The sequence below is a fragment of the Strongylocentrotus purpuratus genome, unplaced genomic scaffold (genome assembly GCF_000002235.5).
Source record: "Strongylocentrotus purpuratus isolate Spur 01 unplaced genomic scaffold, Spur_5.0 spur5_scaffold_21, whole genome shotgun sequence".
NCBI classification, from domain to species: Eukaryota; Metazoa; Echinodermata; class Echinoidea; order Camarodonta; family Strongylocentrotidae; genus Strongylocentrotus; species Strongylocentrotus purpuratus.
The window spans coordinates 11,228,714-11,251,574 of NW_022145607.1; the positions used below are offsets into that span (position 1 = coordinate 11,228,714).

Sequence of the window (22,861 nt, forward strand, 5' to 3'; positions counted from 1 at the left end):
TTAATGATTATGTATCGCTTTAGTGATCAGAGTACTGAAAGCATCATTCAAATTGGAAAAAATATCCTTGAGCACGGCATTTTATCTACATTGCTCCACTCTACCCAGGCGTAGATTGGGTACCCAGTATATAGGAAACAAAAGTCATTGTGGTTGGATAAGCATGTGCGGGCCCGCAGAAAAGGGCGACTATCTGGAAATAATGCTCCCCAGAGAGTGAAGAATGTGAATTATATTCTGCAAAATAGTCAATGATTCCAATGACTGGGATAATAAAACTACTGTAAGAGCTTTGGTCAGTACATGGTGAAATACTATATAAGAAACTGGTGTTGTTATTATTACTAAAACATTAATATAATATTTCCCAGTACTCTGTCAATGAAAGGCTAGGTGTATCTCCGTATACAGTATGAGGACTTCAATACCTACTTCCTTAAAATAGAAGAAAAAAAAACGTGATTATTTATCATGATTAACATCATTATCATTATTATTATTACAATTAATCATATACAGTTTACTGGAACGTTTACAAACATACACATTTACTACTCATGAATGTAAACAAGAAAATGATGAAACCAACATGATAACTCAGTGGAAGAACGATGGTCTTGGAACTGGAAGCTCTCTGGTTCAAAACCAAGTCAATTCTCTATCACTCTTTGCTATGGCATTAATCACTACTTATTACCAAGTCCCTTTGACAGGACTTAAAGCCTATCTGCACTAGTTTGGCCAGGAGTGATGAGACCTCCCTGCCTGGTCACTTACAGGTGGTCATCTCCAGTGGCGGATCCAGGGGGGGGACCCGGACCCCCCCCCCCTTGAGAAAACAAGGGAAACGCTCTCGGCGGTCTCGCCTGCATAACGCAATTCAATATGATAAACCAGAACGTCAATGACGTAGCGCTCATCCGCATCTCACAACAACAAATATCGTAAATTTTATGTGGTACACTTTTGAACTGGTCAAAAAATAGAAATTTGATGCCCTGGAAGGGACATAATTTCATTTCATTTGCATAAAGTACCATAAATAATCAATGGAGCAAAATCTCACAATTCTGTGTAGAAGTTTATTGTTCCAAATTTAGCTCTACCAGATAAGGCAAAATCGGTCAAGAAATGAGGGAAAAGAAGCAATTTTTGTTATTTTTGGAATAAATTTGCATTAATTACCATAATTAATTAATGGAGAACAATTTCAAAATTCTGTGTAGAAGTTTAGTGTACCAAAGTTAGCTCTACGATATAAAGCAAACCAAATCAAAATCGGTCGAGAAATGAAGGAGAAGAAGCCTTTTTTGTGATTTCGAATAAATTTGCATAAATTAGCATAGATAATGAATTTCACGATTCTGTGTAGAAATTTTAAAGCCCCTCCTAGCCCTATCATATGAAACAATCAGAATCAAAATCTGTTGAAAAATAACGAAGAAGGAGCATTTTGAAAATCTTAATGTTGATGCCACAACAAAGTCTGAGTTTGTTGACCTTAAATGGCCTTTGACCTTAACTTAGTGACCTGAAATTCTACTCACATGATTGGGGAGACTTGATAACCCTATAGTCCAAGTTTCATTGACTAAGAACTTATACTTTCAAAATTATATCAAAAATTCAAAAACTTAACCTTAGGTTAAGTTTTCGATGATGATGCTACAACATAGTCCAAGTCTGTTGACCTGAAATGACCTTTGACCTTGACTTTGTGATCTGAAATTCTACTCACATGATTGGGGATACTTGATTACCCTATAGTCAAAGTTTCATTGACTAAGAACTTATACTTTAAAAATTATACCAAAAATTCAAAAACTTAACCTTAGGTTAAGTTTTTGATGTTGACGCCGTCGCCGTCGCCGTCGCCGTCGCCGTCGCCGTCGCCGCCGCCGTCACCGGAAAAGCGGCGCCTATGTCTCGCTTTTTGCTACGCAGGCGAGACAAAAATCATGTAAAATCACGTGATTTTTACCTTTTTTTGGGGTTGGACCCCCCCCCCTGGCGCTCAAGGGGGGGGTGCAAATTGAAATTTTTTTGAGTTACAAAAAAAAAAAAATGTGCTCACTACCCCCCCCCCCCCCCCCCCCCCCCCCCCCCCCCCCCCCCCCCCACTGAGCGAATTTTTGGCCGGCGCGATTTTCCAATTTTCGGGAGCAAAACAAAAAAAAAGTTGGGGCCCCCTCCCCTAAGAAATCCTGGATCCGCGCCTGGTTATCTCATCAAATCAGCTTTCAAATAACATAAGTAAAAGGGGACCATGTGGTCACCGCTTAGGTATTGTTTGCTATATAGAGGGCGCAAGTAGCTATAAGTAGTGCAGTGGGGCTTTAAAGTCTCAGGTCTCCAATGGTTACTTACCTACAAGTATATCATCAGGACCCCCACAAGAAGGCTTTAACCCTATTTAGCCCGGGGGGGGGGGGCTTTAGAAGCCCCCCCCCCTCAACATTTTTCGCGATAATTTTTTAACGTAAGAAAATCTTGCACTGAAATTTTGTGACTTTTTTCTTTTGAGTCTTGCACATCTTTTGAAAGAAATTTTTCGAAAATCGAACCTACGATTACAAAGTCACGTGTCGTTTTGTCTTTGCATGTCAGCCCGAAAATCACTCATTTTTGTGATGTGTGTACAAAACATATGGAAATCTCATTTTTCAAATAAAGACATAAAACATTGGTTATTTGGTCTTGTTTATATTTTAGGTGTTTATTTTGGGGTCAAAATAGTTGAATGATAGTTGGAAATGAAATAAAACACAAAAACAATAAAATACATAAGTTAAAAAAACAAAGAAATACATAAGAAATTATCAAAACAATAGATAACATAAGGAATAACCCTGGTTTTTCAATTTTTTGTGTTGTATTATGATTCCAAATGGTCTAACAAATATATGTAGTGAGGAAGAATGCTTAAATATGAATAATATCTTATTAATGGGCGAAAATGTGAATTTTATAACCTTATTTGCATAAATTACCATAAATATGCAAATGAGTGAATTTTGCAAAAAAATGAAATAACCATAGTATTCTATACACTTCACTTGACATGTATGCAAATTTTCGCGGCGATCGGGCGTTTCACGGCCGAGATCATGGGGGGGGGGCCTTAGAAGCCCCCCCCCCCCCCCCAGGCTATGCAGTTTTGAAATAGCCCGGGCTAAATAGGGTTAAAAGCTTTGAATGTTCTAGGGCAGTAGGCCTAGTGGCTTTTCGTGGATAGATGATGATATACTTGTTGTCTTTGACAGCAGTCGGACAGAATAAGTCATCAATACATAGAAGTAAAAATTCAAATTGATCAATTGACGATTATTGCAAACTTGAGGAAGAGTATGTAAATTCACTGTTTACATATTGCTCTCCTTATAATATCCAATATGATAATCCAGTATATATTTCTTTGGCAGAATAGTACAGAATAATGCAAGAGAATACTAAACAAAAACTGGCATTAAAACATTGATAATTTATCAGAATTAAATCCCTGATTTCTTTCCAATACTCAGATCAAAGAAACTCTAGGAATGTCTAGAATAATTTGGCAGTACAGTCATGTACTTTCAATTAAAGCTTTAAAATAGCAATCATTAACAATAAACAATTTTTTACAAAAACATTTTTAACACATAATTTCAATCATAGTAATGTGAAAATCTTCCAAAAAGTATTACAAAACTGAAGTTCAATTACATTTAGTAAATAATTAAAAGCATAACAAAAAAATGCTGAAATACATCAACTTGTGGTAATGGCAGAGATTGTGGTTCACACATAATCTAGTCTATATTTGTCACACATATGTGACAAAGCAACATCAAGCATGAAATGTCATGCACAACTTACTTCAAATGAGTACCTGAGTGCCTGTTAATACACTAAGGTACACCAACACTTCAAGCACATTATGCTAATGGTTACATTTTTCATGTTCTAATCATAATGAAGATTGCTAACATAATGAACAATATACTGGCAGTTTATGACGTTTCAAATAGTAAATTCTGATTACTTTATAACCTCATTGCAATAATTTCACCTGAGTTCCAAATACAGCACACCACACAAAAGCATTTGATGCAAAACAGCAGTGATCTCTTTAAGAGTACTGAATTATCTGGTCCCTATAAACCTCAAGTATTAACACATGTGTATACAAAATATTATTCATCTGGTATTTACGAAAGACTTTAATTTTCTCAACTGATTTGAACAGTATTTCATAGCAAAGTTATAAAAAAATCGCCCCATAGTTGCTACATTTGTTATATGTACTGTAATCAAAATGATTTTCATGAGTAGTACTTTCTAATTTTTCAAGAAATTGAATTTTTAATTTACTCTCTCACAAATCTTTTCTCTGTTATTCATCTAGAGACAGAGTTTCACTGGTTATAGGCTGGTAAATTAACTTCTCATTCAGTTCCTGAATAAACATTTATTACCTGAATAAGCATGCCTTGAGTTGAGAATGAGTCATGATGGTAATAACTATTTCTGTTCTTCGGACACTTGTAAAATCCCTCTTATATAATCTAACTAGCTCATCAAGTCGTCAAACTCTTTTTAATATTCAACATTATCCGCTTTGTCTCTTGCATATACTTTTCCATTGTCCCTTGTGTCCGATTGTCACTAAAAATATTCTGGAAATGAGGGTTTTTAGAAATCATACGATCATGGAGATGTTTGTAATTTGCATAAAATTCTTTTGATTGATCGCCATGCCGTGATAGCTCGCCAAGCATCATACATGACCATAATGGTACATTAGCAAAATGCTTCTCAATGGCATTGAAAGGCTCTGGATTATAATATGCATTTAGTAATTGGTCATGACCTTCATTGGCATGGGCGATATATCGTTTAACCTCATTTACAGTAATATCAAAAAGTTCCAAAAAAGGGGAATCGATATCTCTCCCATAGTTTTCCTTGGGCGATTTAATGACTTCTAATAAGTGTGGTTGGTAATAACGGCCTTTCGAAATCTGACATTGATTGATTATCATCCTTGTTTCTCTCTTGAGCAGATACAGAAAGTAAATTTATGGCTGCCTTGATCACCTCCATTTAGACCCAACGTTGGTTACCTGAATAAGCATGCCTTGAGTTGATAATTTTGCCCTTTGCTCTTGAATAATTAATCATTTGAATCTCTCCCGAAGTTTCCATGGGCGATTTAATGACTTCTAACTACTCAGTGAACTCAACTGAGTAAATATATACAACGTACATTTCCAGTGTGGTTGGTAATAAAAGGCCTTTTGAAATCTGACAATGACTGATTATCATTGTTGTTTCTCTCTTGAGCAGATACTGAAAGTGAATCTATGGCTTTCTTGAGCACCTCCACGTACACCCGTCATTGGTGCTTTCTAGCATCACAGTTGCCAATTTGAACCCCCCCCCAAAAAAAAAAAGGATCCTAAAGCTATAAAGAAATATGATACTGACCGAAAACCATTGATTTTTCTCATTGCAATGTGAACTCTTTTGAGAAAATTAACATACACCAGCAGTTATTGTAATTTTATTCCAATGTAGCATCAGAGTTGCCAATTCGGACCAAAAAACGTTTTTAAATTTTGACGCTGATTTTGTTATTCTCACGGTGAACTCATAGCTTCTTTGAGAACATCAAAGTAGACCTGTGGTTGGTGTTTCTTTGCCAGCATCCTCTCTGCCACCGCCCCTACCCTGAGGAGTCTATCCTCCTCCCACCAAGGGCCCATGATCTGCAGACCGATCGGAAGGTTCTTTGCGTCGTAGCCCACCGGGACAACTAGTCCCGGGATGCCAGTCAGATTGGCCAGTGGAGAAAACCTATGAAAGGAAGCAGAGTATGTCCAGTAAAAAAGGCGATTCTGTACATGTGCCATATTAGGTTTGAGTACTGTAAAACCGGAAGGTTTTGTGTGCATGAAATATTCAAGAATTTTGCAAGTGGACCAGATTCAAAACGTACTAGTCCAGTCTACATCATACATGATACCACAAAATGACTGAATCACAATTGATACAACATTCTTTGAATTTCAGAAAGGGTCTTGCCTTGAAAGTCTCTCTGGTTTACAATTCAAACAAGCTTTTGCCCCGTAACACAAAAGTTTGCCATCAATTGCCAATTTGAAACAATGATTCTGATTGGTCAATTGTCAGCCTTTTGAACAATATATGCATGCAACAATGATCTTGATTGACCATTGACATTTTGCGCTTGATTGCAACACGGCCGAGATCTGATCATTTACACCTGGGGACCAACAATAACTGTTACCATCCAACAGACACAACCTGGTTTTGAACCAGAGTCTGTCAGAGTAGGCTTACCGGCAAAGACCACTAGACCAACCCTGAACATGGATACATGTATATGAAGATGATACATTGTAAGAAGTAATTTTTTATTTTTTTTTAAACTGACATATCTTAAAATTCAGACCTTCACACAAATGACAACAAAAATCTTAACAAAAGCTATTTTGGTCTCTTGGACTAAGAGGCACTATTGCAGGATTTGAATCCATGCCGTGGCACTCATGTCCGTCAGCAAAATATTAATCTACATTCGCCATTCTCCGTCCAGGTGGAAAGTTGTTATTGATGTTGCTGATGATATTATTTCATCATTACTAATATCATTATAACAACATGAAATCTTAGATTGGAAGACCAAACTTGATGGACTAATAAGAGATAATTTACCTCATAATATCGATGATCATGCCGGTGTCATTGACACCATATTTGAGGTCACCTGGTTGTATCCTTGGTGCAGTGATGCCACAACCTATAGAAACATAAAAATCAAACAATGTCAAAGGTCATAGGTCAAAATCAAAGTCACCTGGTTGTATCCTTTGCGCGGTGGTGCCACAACCTATAGAAACATAAAAATTAGACAACTTAAAACGTCCTAGGTCATAATCTAGGTCACCTGGTTTTTTCCTTGGTGAGTGATGCCACAACCTATAGGAGGCATAAAAATCAGACAATGTCATAGGTCACAGGTCAGAGGTCATAATCAAGATCACCCGGTTGCATCCTTGTTGCGGCGATGCACACAACCTATAGAAACATAAAAATCAGACAATGTCAACGGTCATAATCAAGGTCAACTGGTTGTATCCTTGGTGTAGTGATGCCACAACATATATATATATATAAGCATAGTGATGTTCTGAACATAATTTTCATAAAAAACGTTATTCATTTCATATTTCATGTGATTGAAGCTATATTAAAGGCTATAAACAACTAAATCCATTATTAGATGTGGTCCGTACCCTATGGGACAAAACCCTTTTTGTCCGGGTGGGCTAGGGAGGTGGGAGTGAAGGCTAACCATATCAGAAAAACAATAACTTATCAATTCTGTGAGTTATAGATACTGAGGGGTAGTGCATCCTAATTTAATTATTAAAGTAGTCGCACTTATTGTTGAAGAAATTTAGTGCCTCATTTGTCTGCGTTTACCTGAATACAATTGAAGAGACTAACCTGGACAGATAATGACATCCACTTGTTTGAAGATCTGCTTGAGGAAATGGATAGTTCTTGTTCGTTGTTTGTTAGCATTGATGTACTCCACTGCATTAGCTGATGAAGCCAGGCCTAGAACAAGGGCAGTGTCTCCAACCTAATCAAGAGACACCATTATCAGTTGAGCACTTGTAAAACCGATAAACAGTCGAATCTGTCCTTTAACCCTATGTTAACTGAGGGGGGGGGGGTCAATTTGACTCCCCCCCCCCCCCCTGTAGAAATTTTGTGACTACTCCGAAACCATGGCAGATATAAAATTTTCCTTTCATGACTTTTTTCTTTCGAGCCTTACGCATCTTTTAAAATGAATTTCAAAAATCGGACGTCTCTATAGACAGGTGTCTACAGGTAGTTGCTATTGTAAGTTTGACTGTATAACGATACAGTTTCATGTTTTTACTACAATGACCAATAAAAAACAATAAAATCAGCTAAAAATTGATGAACGTCAATTGTAATTCTACTTACAAAATCACAGAGATTATCTCTATAGGCTTCTTGGAGGAAAGAATGCATTTCTGTGGAGATGAGGAGACAATGGGCCATTCTCATCTCCTCACATTCTGGGATGTTGATGGCCACCAGCTCTGCTCCTTGTTTCTCCAAGTATACCACAGCTGCATGAGGATGATAAGGAGCATCAGAGAAAATAAATCATTAGGTCACAACGTTGGTGAGGAAACTTTCCTTATTTCCTTGCACTTTGAAAGTTGTTCAACAATTGTCTGTCAGGTCAATACCCTCCACTCACCTATACCCAAACCTCATCCTGGATCCAAACACATATTGACGCTAATCTACATTTGCCACAATACACCCAGGTTAGGAAAATGGATACCTGGTAAGATTACTACTTGAAAAATGGCAGAAAAAAGGGAAGTTAAGCAATGCAGTTTGTGTGTGAATGCCAACCTCATTGCGTGCAGAAGCTTTCAGAAAATAGCTGAAAGTAAGTCCTGAAAGTTTTATGATTTACAATGACTTTCAACATTATTTTTTATGTAAATGAAAAATAAATCTATTTCTTTCCAATCATCATTTTTTTCTAAATCAAATTGTCAAGTCTAGGTAAAGGAAAACAGATGGCAAACTTTCGCTAGATTTGCCAAATGAGGTGGCAAAACCACTGTGATTTATTTATGATGACATAAAGTAATGTGTGGTGCAAATATTTGCATGAACTGAAAATTATCTCCAAAACCAACTCAAATATGATGATATTCCACACAAAAAAAAAAAAATCCTCTTGAACTCAACCATTATACTGACCTTTTTCACATTCTGCAACAATCTCTGCATTGGCATCCTGTCAAAAACAACACAGGAAACAAAAGGCATGTGATTTCATTTGTAAGGACTGCTTAAAAAGGAAGTCCACTTTGGCATTGTACATGATGTGTGTTGAGAGATTAGAACAGTACAAGAGTATCATTGAGTTGAATTTAATTGATTTGGTTTATTGCAATAATGCAGCTGGAAAGCTGAAATAGCACAATTTACAAAGTCAATGTACAACACAATAAATGATCAAAATATGAATGACTAAAACGTACAACCAAAAGTCGTGCATAATGAAACTATATAAAAGTAAAATATTACATACAAATCTGATTATATTAAACACTTCTGTGTCATCAAAGGTTACAGGGAAAGGAGAGAGAAAGAAAAGATGATCAGAGAATATACAAAAGATTGGAGGAGAGGGGTAGAGAAGGACAGAGTAGAAAATGAAAGTAGAAAGAGAGGAGAATGATCATGTTTCAAAGTTAAGTGATGAAACGCCTACCAATGGGGAAGTCCACCCTGATATTAAAGGTAAACACCAGTTATGGTCATGCGATTGCATTGTGAAAGAAACGTTGTGGAATCGATCAGAAAAGGTTGATCATCTAGCATATAAGTATTGGTGTGTACTGCAAGGTTCTGGAATCATCAAAATGATAAGAAATATGGCCCAGTCTTCGTAAAGTTACAAGCACTGTACACAGAAAGATGTATATGGGACTATACGCACACGTGCGCGACACATGCCTTTATCTCTCACAGACCATGTAGATAAACTAATTTACCAAATATATCAATTAGTAGGCGGTTTCCCGGCAAAATTTTTATCATCATGTATTAGTCAAAACATATTCTTTCACATGATTGGTAATAAGAGCTTCCATTTCATTTTTTGAAATTGGGGCGTTTCCAATACTGGTTTTTACCTTTAATTTGATTTAAATAGAAGCTGAATGAGAAATATGTATATTCTGATTGAAATCATCTAATTCCAAGCCTGGTGTGAAGAAAGTTAACATGGACGAAACTATCCTTAAAAATTTATCAAAATTAACCTGGATGAAAATATCCTTAAAATCTATAAAAGTTATACTGGACGAAAATATCCTTCTAATTTATACAAATTAACCTTAATGAAAATATTCCTACCCTGAAGTGTTTCCAGTCGATGCCAATCTTGAGTCCGCTCAGGCTTTTCGGCTGAAGGTCACCAATCGTCAAGGTTGGCTGATGCCAAGTGGCAGAGTCTAGAGGGTCTTCACCGGCCAAGAACTCTAAAAAAAATAGCACATCCAATATATACTTATCAGCGCTCAATAGGTTAAAGTGATTCATAGTTTCATATCAAGAATCCAATTATATTTGATCTTATTATATGTTTTAAAGGCCCACCATTGGTCCCCTATGATCCTCTTTTTCTTATGTTAATTAATAGCTGAGTTGATAGCCACCTGTCAGTGACCTTTGTGCCACATGTTTGTGTAGTCGCATATACACATTTCTTTGTACAATGCATGTGACCTTTGCTAAGAACCCACTGCACTATTCGTATAAGCGTAGGGGGAAACCCCTGTGTACGTGGTTCATCTGCACACACCCTCAGTATAGTACGATAATACTCTGTAAAGATGTCTGTACTAAAAAAAGAGGAAGACTATTCACAAGACTGGGCCAATTTCTTAATATTTTGATGATTTTAAAATCTCACAGTATACGCCAATACTTAAGTGCTACATGCATGAGGAACCTTTTCCGATCACTTCTACACAGTTTGTTTTACAATGCAATCACACGACCGAAACTCAATAAGTCGTTCAAAAGGCAGGGCGCGACAAACCCGCTTGCCCGACGTCCCGGGGCAACCAAATTGAGCCGTCGGGCAAGTAAATCAAATTATCACTTGCCCGATTCGGGCAAGTGATACTTTTACAGTAATTTCCTAGTGTCCAAGAACTCTACCATTCACCCGTCAACTTCTTACCCGTCGTCAAAATCCAGAAGCAAAAAAGCGATCGTTCCGATTTCGAAAAAACTTCACAGACAGCTAGCCAGCTCAGCTAGCTCAGCGCGCATGCAACAGTGACACTTCAAGCCATGAATGCCGCTCCGCCTCCACGCACGGCCGGCCGTGAGCTAGCTAGAGACAGCTAGCGCGATCGTACCAGCTGCGAGCTTATTCGCGCTCTCTCTCTCTAGCTCTGCAGGCCGCACCGACAGGCCTTTGCTATTCTCTGATTGCCGATTGGTTGAATCACGCCAAATATGACGTCATTATTCTAGGGAAATGAACACGTGCGAATCGGAATGGAATAAACAACAGGGATTTTCTAGTAAGTACAAAAAGTCAAATGTTTGATATTTATTCATAATGACTGTTAATGATTGTGAATGATTGTGAACATATTATTTAAAACTCGCTGCTCATATAAATCAGATGAATGTTTTTGCCTCGTTTTCAATTTATTACTGCGGTCTCAAGATCCGACCGAGCGAGTCATTTTGATAATAGTATCGAGACCCCCAGAATATAAGCCGTTGTTGTTTTGTTTTCATGGTTTTAGCGACGTTGTTTAGTCTAGTTTTCGCATACTTATCCGAGATTTATCGTAAAATATCTTCAATATTATTATTTAGTAAGAATTTACAAATTTTGGCATGATATTTATAGCAGTGAATGATGAAATAAAAATGTCCGTACTTTATTTAAAATAGTTGATTACCCATTATTTACATGACGTTTCTTGATGGAAGAGTTGACCCAAATTATTAACAGCTGAAAATTAGCCTACGTTTCCAAATGACAGCGGCTTGCACAGACACACATGTGATGTTGCACCATGGTACATGTGGCTACCATTAATGACATGTTTGTATCATATTTTTTACAACAGGGTCATTATGCTTTTTTACATGACTGAATATTAAAAACTTAAACCTGCTTGAACCATTCTACCTTGCCGAGATTCATGTGAATCTGATTATTTATGGAGAATCAATAAAATGTGTTTTTTAAACCTTCAACCATCCTTTGTTGACCATTTTCTTTGACATATTAGGTTATTATTCAGTACAGTTACACTGTACATGTATGTGCATTAATTTGCTATCTAAAACACTAACTTATCATTACGAGATAATAAATGCTTTAACCTCGAGTCCTTTTTCGCTTTAAAGTTTTGGGCAAGTGGAAATATTGTTTGGGCAAGTAAATTGAAAACCCACTTGCCCGACAGGGCAAGTGGTGAAAAAAATTCTTGTAGCACCCTGAAAGGATAACTCTATTATACCTAGGAGCATGGCTGTATCCTGTACACATGTCGTCATAGGGCCTGCTACAGACACTGTACGACAGAGGGGCATGGTGCCGTGCCGTGACCAACGCCCATGGGTCGGCTTCAATCCCACAATGCCACACAGCGTAGAAGGGATGCGCACTGAACCACCTCCATCTGTTCCTATGGCGATGGGGCACAGACCTGTAAAAAGACAGTGTAGGAGAAAACAATAATACAAAAGATAACCTACAGCAAGTACAAGTCTTTTCAGCCTCAATAATTTGGAATATACGTCCACTGATACAATTACAGATACCTTGTACTCAAAATCTCTTTTTTTAAATTTTAATTTATTAATTCAATCCATATTTCTTTTCCTCTCATTTGGTATAACTCCACTCTAGGGGAATATAGGGGTTTCCTACACATCACCTCCTTAGGTAATGCAATCCTGGTTCACTACATTTGCAGACAGGTTTAATAAACTGGAGATGTAGCATGGGGTCAGCCATTGAGAGGGCACCAGAGTCAGAGGAGGAGGGATGGGGGGCTGAATCAGTCTTAGATCAATCAATGCAGAATGTGAGACAAGAGGAATTCGAGTGGGGAAGGGGTGGAATCATTTTGTTGTTACTGCTAACTTCACCCTTTTATTTCTTTCTCTGTCTGTCCCTTTTTGTTCTTCTTGCCATTCAGTTGGGGAAGGGAAGGCAGAGAAGGGGGCAGGGGTTTCCCCCAAGCCCTTGGGTGCACTAAAATTCTACTACTGGACCTACATGCAGCCACACATAACCCTGAACCAGATTAACTTCCTCCTTAAGGATCCTTTCATTCCCCTTTAATTTCCTACTCCACCCTCCCTGCCTCCTCTTCCACACCCCCTGGGTGCCATCCACATTCACTCATTCCCTGAAAGGTGCAACGAAACACCAGACCTACCGGAAGCAATACATGCCCCCGAACAAGATGAACTACATGCACCTACATGATAATGCAAGGGTTACTGATTCTTTCATCCCCACTCCCCCCCCCCCCTTGCTCTCCCTATCAAACCCGTAGATGCCATACACATTCAGTCATCCCCCGACAGTTGCAAGAAAGTTCCAATGAGAATACTGGACCTACCAGCAGCCACACAGGCCCCTGAACCAGATGAACTGCCACCGGGGTAATGGTGAGGGTTGTAAGGATTGCGTGCAGTACCACTCCTGAAAACATGGAAGACAAATGGATGATACACTTTCAAAAAACTCGCATAACTTCATGAATTTCAATTTTTCATGAAACTGATAACATAACATTTTTCAACCTTCGCAATTATAAAACTTTGCTGATTTGCAGATCTCTTATTACTATGGACATGCATGTCATTCACTTTGATAGCCTCTCTTCTCTTATTTTAACAAAAAATCAACACATTTTTTTCTTCTAAAACCAATCCTTCTCCTTTCAAGTATTACCTTTGAAAAGACTACCTCAATGCTTACTTTTAGACACTCATACTATATTTAGAAAATGTTAAACCCACTATCCCACATCATATTTTGGTCTTTTGCCTGAATTTCTTGTTTCGTTCCTTGATCACTCTTCTACATAAACTGAAGCGCATGTAACTTGACCATATACAGGGCCCCATTTCACATAACTTGTCATCAGTGACAAATGACAGTTTTTGTTATAAGCTACTGAAATCCTTGCTTCTGATTGGTTATCAGCAGATTTGACACTGATTTTTGTCACTTGTCATTGCAAAAAGGTTTTGTAAAACACTGGTGTATCTGTACTAGATTCTCTTCTATATGTTGAAGTGCAATAGCTAAAATGATTCTCATTTGGTTCAAATGTGATTCTTATGTCTAATGTCATTTTTATTTTTTGATGTTTTGACTTACGCACTGATGTTCATACCGGTGACGCCCAGGCCGACTTCATGCATGTTAGCTACCCCTATGATCACAGCGCCCCCGGCACGCAGCTTAGCTGCTATAGTAGACTCCTCCTTCACAGGGTCACGACCCAGGAACGTGGTTCCGCTACGAAGATGGTATGGTTTCTGGTGATTCAAACAAAACAGGGGGACTGCATATTAGATCATACTAAGAAACAGTTAGGTTTCTAGACATAAAATACAACTTCAACTGTACAATGCTTGACAGGATTGAGTGAAGCTGAAATTCTGATAAATGGAAATAAAACCATTTTTCTAATCATGAATAGTCAGTACTATAAGAGAAGTAAAAATGAGGTCAATATGTTTTAAAAATTCCTTCAAACAAAAAAAGAAAAGTGAGGAGAAAAGTAGTGAAATTCTACATTTTCAAAAATCAATGTCACCTCCCCCCACCCCCTCCCCCCCCCCCTCCCAACCCTCTTTATAAAATGTTTAGATAACACATAGAAATGAAAATTGCAATGGTCCTTGTTAACAATAAGTAATTGGCAATATTTTCTAATTAAAAAAAAAACTGACAGCAAAAAGTACAAAGATAGGCTGCTCTAGATTGTTTTTAGGAGGATATATTGAGCATCAATCACTAATCTTGATTTCATTTAACCCTTTGCTTACGGGAACCTGGTGGTCCCTGTGTTAAGCCTATGGGACTTATACAATTCAGGAGTCAACAGGTTAATAACTCACGACAGCTAATTCTTCCTTGATGACAACAGGTATCCCATCAAAGATTGAAAGAGGCTTCTTATTATTGATCCGTATAGTTGATTCCCTTGCCATCTAAGGAAAAAAAGAAAGAAAAAACTAAATTAATATTTTCTATCTAGATCTAATATCTGAGACACAAAAATTAAATGGAAAGTTTGATTCAATTTCAATTCAATTTCAATTTAATCATGTTTCCAACAAAACATTACAAATCAATTCTAAACATTTACAACAAATGTAGAAATACATGTTGGAAACAGAGGGGTCCACTAAAAAGCAATGCTTGTACATGTGTGAACATCTCAAATGATACTTGATAGGTTTGGTTATCTAAAATTATTGAAACATAAAAGCCAAAGCACATGCAAATTAATTTATATTTTGACCAGTTGAGAAAGAGAACATTTCAAATTTTTGATCATAAAGATCATACTAGCAATGTAGGACACAAGAAAGAGGTTCTAAATACACAACAAATTCTTGTTACTATCAAGATGTATGGAGTGTTACAAACCTTATAAACATCCTCAACATCATATTCTGCTAGCATTCTCATCCTAGGTTTCATTTGTTCTGTCTTCTCCACGTCTTCCATAACACACTCAGCTATATCTTCTGGAGTCACCTTACCTGACCTAGGAAAAAAAATTGATTCAATTCAGTTCAATTCAATAAGGCTTTATTCAAAATGACATGCTTACAGCCGAAGCTGAATTCCATGGTCATTTACAAGGTAAAATACATGTACATCATAATGGTTAAAATAAAGAATTATACATGTTAAGTTTTATTGTAAACATAAAAGAATGACATATCAAAGGATTTAAATACATTCATACGCATAATAGGCAGCATCATTAAACATAAAAATATATAAAACGCATGAACCTTACTTTTTTAATAATAATCATATAAGATACGAACAAAATAGGGAATAGAGCTATTCTTGAATCGATAAATGATATACCACATTGTATGTTTTGACACTAATTCATATGAATTGCACATACATGTATATGGACATGTTTGTGGAGAAACTTCTACAGGTCAAATGCAAAGCCCATTTTAAACATTGAATTACCGGTTAATGATTATAGTTACGGGCAAGCTCTAAAGTGAGGTTTTTTTTTATACTTTTCTAAATGTTTTAGCAAGAAATTTTATTACTTATAGTTTTCATATCCCATGTCATAAAACTGACATTGAAGGTGTATGTGTATATTGTTAGAAATCTTATACATATTCATGTATGTCAATGTTTATTATGGGCATGCGCAGAGGACTGAATTGTAAAAGTGGTGATTTTTTTAATTAAAAAAACCTATTAAAGCCGTCTGCAGGTATTTTATCACTTTTGTTTATAATTCATGCTGCGGTTACTATTGTGTGGTTATGAATTTATGATATGATTTTTAAAATATAATGCAAACAGCATACTATTCATAACAAAATTGCAGTCTCATGTACATGTATATAATAAAGTGCACCATCTGGCCAAGTTTCGGTTCACACAGCACATGAGAATTGAACTTCCTTTCATTTTGTATACATGTCAGGGCTTAAATTAATCCAAGGCCACCAAGGCCATGGCCTTGGATGCCCCTGTGGTTGGCCTTAATGCCCCTCTCATTGGCCTTGGAGATTTTTTGTGCCCTTCCCAATTGTTCCCATTTGTGCTGTAATATAGGAATGTGCCCTACAGAAAAGTGGCCTTGCCCTAAATATGATGAAATTTAAGGCCTGCATGTACTGTACATGTACATGATAAAAATCACAAGAATTACTAAGTACCGGTAATTAAAAGTAACCTCATATAAAAAGATATAGAAATCTCAAATTACAGGAACGTGATCGAATAATAAAATGAACACATGTTTTGATCATCTATGAAATGGCACAAAATACTCTAGTCTTGTGATTTCAAACAATAAGGTAATACTAATAGATCCTTGACTGTTCAAAGGGCATTTGGCTAAAATACAATTAAAACCACAAAAAAGACAAACATAATATGATACCAAATTATTAGAGACTCTTTATATTACTGTGCAAACATTTCAAAGTCCCACTAAGAAGACAACCCACTTGGGGTATCCGTAACCATAAAATGACCATCAACGACTAATACTTTATTTGCTTTATACAGGTATATAGTTCAGGAGTAACGTGGTAAACTTGAAGATCAAAGTGCAATGTAACTTGAATGTAGGTGTTAGGAAAGATTCAAGACGTACAGGTCTATGATAAAGAAACGCATAATAAGAACAGCCCTTTTTAGTGCATAGTACAAGTAGGCCTACAGTAAACCATTTTTTTCCTCCAATGTTGACTATATTCCTTGTCAGGTCCATCATTAGTTTCATGATAAATACAAATTTTCAAAGAAATTTTCTTGTTCAAGAGTAGAAATCAAATATTCAGGATTAATAGTGTATTGACAGCCAAGACGACTGAACACGACGTTTGATGGAGTGGATTGTAAGGAAACAATACATAAATCAGAATTAGAAACACCAAGAACAAACAAAAAATACTCCAAAAAAATATAGGTATTAATTTAAAAAATCAGATTGTTTTTGTGCTTGAGTGGGCAAATTAACACCAATGAACACATTAATAAATTATTATATTTACCTATAAGCATGATAGAAGTCCGAGACTGTTCTGAACTTAAAATCATGGCTTTCTTTCCTCTCTGGTTGAATGAGATAATTTAAATCAATCTCTAGCGGATTTCTTGCTTCACTAGGTTCACTGGCAGGCATTACTGGTTCATATGTGGGGTGATCCTCTATCACATAATTGTGGAGCATATTGTAGTGAAGTGCTCTGTTTGAAAAGGAAAGAAAAAATATGCATTTCAAACAAACAAAAATTAGTGACCAAAAACATTTCCCAAATTGATTTCTATATAAAGGTCCAGTAAATTTTGATCCCTTTTTTGCTCATCCCCACTGCTTGTTTTTATTTTCTATACAGTGAAAACTCATGACGAGAATATAGAGGATCGAAACGAGAATATAAAGTATCGAACTGCTAACATCACACTCGCTCGTCGTCCAGCTTACTGGTTCTAAACAACATAGCCTGTGCATGAGGTTCATCACAAATTAGGGCAGGAGCAGAGCAAATTTATTGTTTGGGGCTGGTATGATATAATCACCACACCATTGTTTAGCACAAAAATGTTTGGAACCAGCAACCTTGACAACTTGGCCAGTATGACGTCACAATTTGGTACTTTTGGGGACCATAAAAATAAACCTTGTTCTATCAATGAAAAAGACAAAAGAACAAGAGGAGGTGGGACCAGAGAAAAACTCAATCCTTCATGTCGGACCTTGTTTGTATCTTGTCATAGCAGAGATGTTTATAACAAATTTCCATCGTGAAATTGTTTTTGCATAGAGTAAATTTTGGTTCCTCTCTTTAATCCTCATGATAATTGTATTCCTCATGTAAAAAATGAAACAACAAGAAGTTGAAGTTAATAAGAATTAACATGAATAAACATTTATTTGACAGCACAAATAGGATCTTTGGAGAATACTTCTTAAAACTGATGATAAAACAGACTTCACTAGTTTATGTTCCTTCCCTTCATCTGATTCTGAAATAACAATTAGTTACTGACGTTATTTTAATAGGTTATAAAGATCATAACACAATGTTCATTTATGAGTTTCTCCAAGAGACTGTATAATTGCTATAAATCTGATGATGATTCGATGTACAGTACTTGTATTTATGATCCTTTATCTGTCTCATTATACCACAGTTTTCATGGAATGGAATGGAATGGATTGGTATGGAGTACAATGACGCGAGATATACTCCAATCATTAAAGCTAGTAATTCCCTTAGAAACCTTTGTCCAGACTTTTTCTTTGTTGTTGACCTCGCTACATAAAGGGCTTTGAGAGGGCCTGCAGTAATGAAAAGCGCTTTATACAGTGTAAGAACAAACTATCATTATTACTATTACATGAGCCACACTGATTTTCAAACCTGTATAATCAAAACTTAAACCTGTTGCTGTTATTTGTTTTAAAACCCCTTGTGGACCGTCCAGGTCAATCTTTGCTTTTTTAGGTTTTACTGAAAAGTACACAAATGAGAAAAGAGGCAGAGGCAAAGAAAGGCAGGCAAAGGGAGAGAGATTGGAAAGGGGAAAGACAAAATGAGGAAGACAAGCAGATGTTGTACCAAGAGGGGAAGGTGAATGCAGAAGCAGATATAAAAGATTTACCTTTTGGTTTTAGGGTTGAGAATCAATCTGCCAATCCACTGTTGAGACATAAATAAATGAAAAATAAAATTATTTCAGATAATTAAATCATAACAATATTTCCAGAAAATTCTGATTTCTAAATTACAATTTTTTTTTTACTAGATTTATTATAATCCCCATCAGTTCAGGCATGCTATGATTTTGACATACATTATGAATACATTATGAATTGCAGGAAATCAATAATGATTTAATACTGTAAGATATAAAAGAGATCCAATAGAAAATGAAGGCATTGTGAGATACTGTACATAGCCCTTGATTAATTCTCTCTATATCCACATGTATCCCTCTAGATTTGCCCCCTCCCCCTGCCCTCTTCCCCCACTGTTCAACACTTCTGGAATTTAAAAAAAAAGTTTCTGCAATTTTTCTTGAGCCCTGAAGGTCACCTTGACAAGTTGGTAATATTGTGCATAAGTTGATAATTGTCCCATGTATGCCTTACATACTCCCTACATAATACTGTCTTGTGTTCAATGAGCGCTCTTATTTCTTACAATCTTTTTTTTTTGTAAGAAACTTTACAATCAGGATCTAAGTGATGTTTCTGCTCCCATAACTAATAATAAGAGTCCAATTACAGGATTTACAGTGCTGTGGTATGGGTGTAAACACTTTGAGGCAAGAGTCTCATGAGGTATAGATTAAACTTACCCAGACATTTCATGAGGAAGGAGGTTGTATCTAGGGTCTCACCTTCCCTTCACTTTGCCTTTCCTCTTCCACCTTCTCTTATTTCTATCTACATGTACATGTATCTCAAATAATCTCCCTCCTTTAGCCTCCTTCACACCCTGTCACTCTCCCTCCACCCCTTCCACCCTAGACCCTCCCTCCATCCCTCAATCCCTACCTCTCTCCTTCCTCCCTCCTTCCCCCTCCTTCCTTTAATACCTCCCTCTCTTTCTTCCTCCCTCCCTCCTCCCCCTTCATTTCTCCTTCCCCTTCGATCTCTCCCATCTCTAATCTCTAGCTCTCCCTCCCTCCACCATCCTTTTCTCTCCCTCTTCTTTTAATTATTACAACAATATGACAGGTTGCACACACTTACCGTGTTTGAAAGGTGACGTACAAATCTCAGAAGGTTACCGGAAGATCGAAGGGGTATGGTCTGAAATGAAAAATATTAGAAAATTCTCTCTTAATTACACAATATATCCAGGCAAATAAGTGAGCAAGCCAGAAAGGATAATATATCTATTATTTGTAGATCTAATTTGTGTTACATATATATTGCATTATAATAACCCAACACCAAGATCACTGCTCTTGATGTTGTCATATGCATTAATTTCACCTCCCCTCCCCTGCCACTCCCCCTGCCCCTCCCCTTCCAAATTTGTTGACTATAGACTATATGAAACTTCTTGTTTGGAAAAGACAAAACAATACTTGTGTGTAAGTCACTTCATGTTAAAGAACATCAGCAATGCAGTGCTCACATTCCGGAGCTGTGATCATTCGGAAGAATTATATATGATGTTTATCACATATAAAATTCAGTGGGATAGCACTTTGATTATTGTCACTGACTGTCACTGAGCTATTTATGAAATTATATTTTTTGTGTTTTTTTTTCATTTAAAAATTATAATGAAAACGATGAAAACAAAGTATACAGAACAGTGCAGTCAGAAGTAAAGAAAATACGGAGAAAATATATCAATATTTGATTCCAATTAATTATTTAGGTAGAGGTCTATAGATCTACTCCGATTGCACATGGGCAAGGTCGGGCAGTGATCATTCTGAGATCCGCCTATATCAGCGGTTTCGTAGAAATGTCTGGTCGGCTAGACTGGCGTGAACCACCATCCAACCTCCCGTAACTTACCGCTCGAACCATGTTGTACTCGTAGTTCTCCGGTGTCAGTCTGCGTCTTCTGATCAGCTTACCAGGTTTGGTAGCTCTTCTTACAAAGAGTAACCAAAACACAAAGGCTCCTGAGAATATACCAAACAGCGACTGGACGTACCCCATGGTTGTCTAAACTTTCTGACTTATTTCACTGCCTAAAATCGAAGAGCGATTGGAGGCAGAGCTCACAAAAACCCATACCATACGAGTAACAGGGCAGTGATCAAATTCAATGGTAGGTCATCTTCATAGCTAGCTAGCTGTGTGAATGCGTGCATGCATCCAGAGAGCTCACCTCCATGGTGCGACGTGGGTGCTGTCCGGAGTTAACCCTGGGACATGAAAGAGGGAGGAAAGGGGGAAAGGGAGGAAAGGGGGAAAGGGGGGGGGGGGGGGGAGAAAAAAGGAGGGAAAAAAAGTAAAACCGTTTTAAAACGGCGCCATTTTTTGAAAAATCCTGGATCCACCACTGAGTCAAACCTCGGCCCCCTAGGCAAAAAGCTAGATCCGCCCCTGCCGAGGGTTACTCACAAGACATACACGGGAGTGCGCATTGCCGCTCTAAAGGGTAACTTTTTCACAAAAAATCCCTAAACACAGGTCCCATTTTTTAACAACAATTCCCCTAAATATGGGTCCGGTTATTTTTCAAAATTTTCACGATTTTGAAAAATGGCCTTTACTTGAATAAAAATCCTTCAAAATGATCCTTTAAAATGGGTATGGGTTTCGAGGCTTCCGACAGCGGCACACCCCCGTCAAAACCAAATCCCCCCCCCCCCCCCCCTCCCAGGAGTGGGCTACTTATTAGGCCTACCGGCACTGGCGTACCTTAGGGGGGCAAGGGGGGCAGAGTGCCCCCCTGATGAGGTCCAGGGGGAAAACAAAGGAAAAGGGGGAAGGGGAAAGGAAAAGAAGTGGGAAAGAGAAACAAAAGGGGAAAGAAAAGAAAAGAAAGGAAAGGAAAGAAAAGGAAAAGGGAAAAAAAGAAAGAAGAAGAGAAGAAGAGAAAAAGAAGAAACAGGGAAAAGATAAGGAAAGAAAAAAAATGGGGAAATTATTTTTAAAAAGACCCGCACGGCCGTACGCACCGGGGGGAGGCAGTTGACCCCAGATAATTTGAAAACGTACAATTTTTTACCTGAAAATGTTTAACAAAGCTCCCAAATAGTGAAGGCCTGTACCAAATCCTTCAATTCTACTTTTGAAAATGCAAAAGTACCCTCATGACCAATTTGGTCGCTCGAACTCCCTTCACTCCTTTTGCTTTTGAGTTTCTTCAAAAACTTTTCATGCATCTTTCCCCCTCCCCCATCAGAAAAATATTCCGCATACGGCAAAGAAAAAGACAAATGAAAATAGGAAAATATAAGTAATAATTATATCGCAGCTGCAGCAGGGCTGGCTCGAGCTGCTTGCTAGCCTGTTTTGTATTAATTGTTTTCACCTGCTCGTCCCCCTGAAAAAAGAAAAGGATTAGCATTGACTAGAATACAATTGTGTCTGCCCCGACTGGCCCCAACCTGCAACCATGGCAACCATAACACCCAAGTTATGTACCAAATGTTACTAAAAGAGATTAATTCATTTTTTTCTCGCTCGCGAATAAATGAAATAGACATTACTTTGAAAACAATTGTGCCCACCCTTGACCTGCAACAATATCATTATCATTGGAATTGTTTTTTCGCCCTCTCGCCAAAAAGGAATTTATATCGTGTTAACGCGATTGCGCCCATCCCGACCTGCACCAATAAAAACAAGTTTATGTATTAATTTCTATTAAAAGAGAATTTTTTTTTTGCATCGCTATGCTCGCTCACCAAAATGGAATTGACATTTCTAACAAAATACGTGCGCCCCTTTGCCTGCAACGAAAATCCCAGTAAATAAGTACCGAACGTTATTTTGAGAGATATTGTTTCCTCGCT

General features: G+C 37.4%; 1 protein-coding gene across 1 annotated transcript; it reads right to left on the minus strand.

Annotated features, from left to right (window-relative positions):
• Window positions 1-3,461: 3,461 nt before the first annotated feature.
• On the minus strand, window positions 3,462-21,186 carry LOC100891465 (fatty acid amide hydrolase). Its single transcript, XM_030995126.1, has 15 exons — window positions 20,907-21,186; window positions 20,124-20,183; window positions 19,028-19,065; window positions 17,413-17,607; window positions 15,293-15,413; window positions 14,758-14,850; window positions 14,012-14,172; window positions 13,245-13,327; window positions 12,132-12,320; window positions 9,994-10,118; window positions 8,830-8,866; window positions 8,029-8,177; window positions 7,516-7,654; window positions 6,721-6,805; window positions 3,462-5,838 (listed from the first exon to the last, which is right to left on the minus strand). The coding sequence occupies exons 1-15, from the start codon at window positions 21,051-21,053 to the stop codon at window positions 5,622-5,624; spliced, it is 1,839 nt and encodes a 612-aa protein (XP_030850986.1). The 5' UTR covers window positions 21,054-21,186; the 3' UTR covers window positions 3,462-5,621.
• Window positions 21,187-22,861: the final 1,675 nt, after the last annotated feature.

What these genes read in the sequence shown, in the direction of transcription:
- LOC100891465 (XM_030995126.1), bottom strand. Translation starts at nt 21,053, where the DNA reads ATGGGGTACGTCCAGTCGCTGTTTGGTATATTCTCAGGAGCCTTTGTG. An exon ending in ATGTTGAGGATGTTTATAAG is followed by an intron (nt 14,851 to 15,292) that starts GTTTGTAACACT and finishes TTTTTTCCTTAG; the next exon opens with ATGGCAAGGGAATCAACTAT. An exon ending in GGATGTCATTATCTGTCCAG is followed by an intron (nt 6,806 to 7,515) that starts GTTAGTCTCTTC and finishes ATGTTTCTATAG; the next exon opens with GTTGTGGCATCACTGCACCA.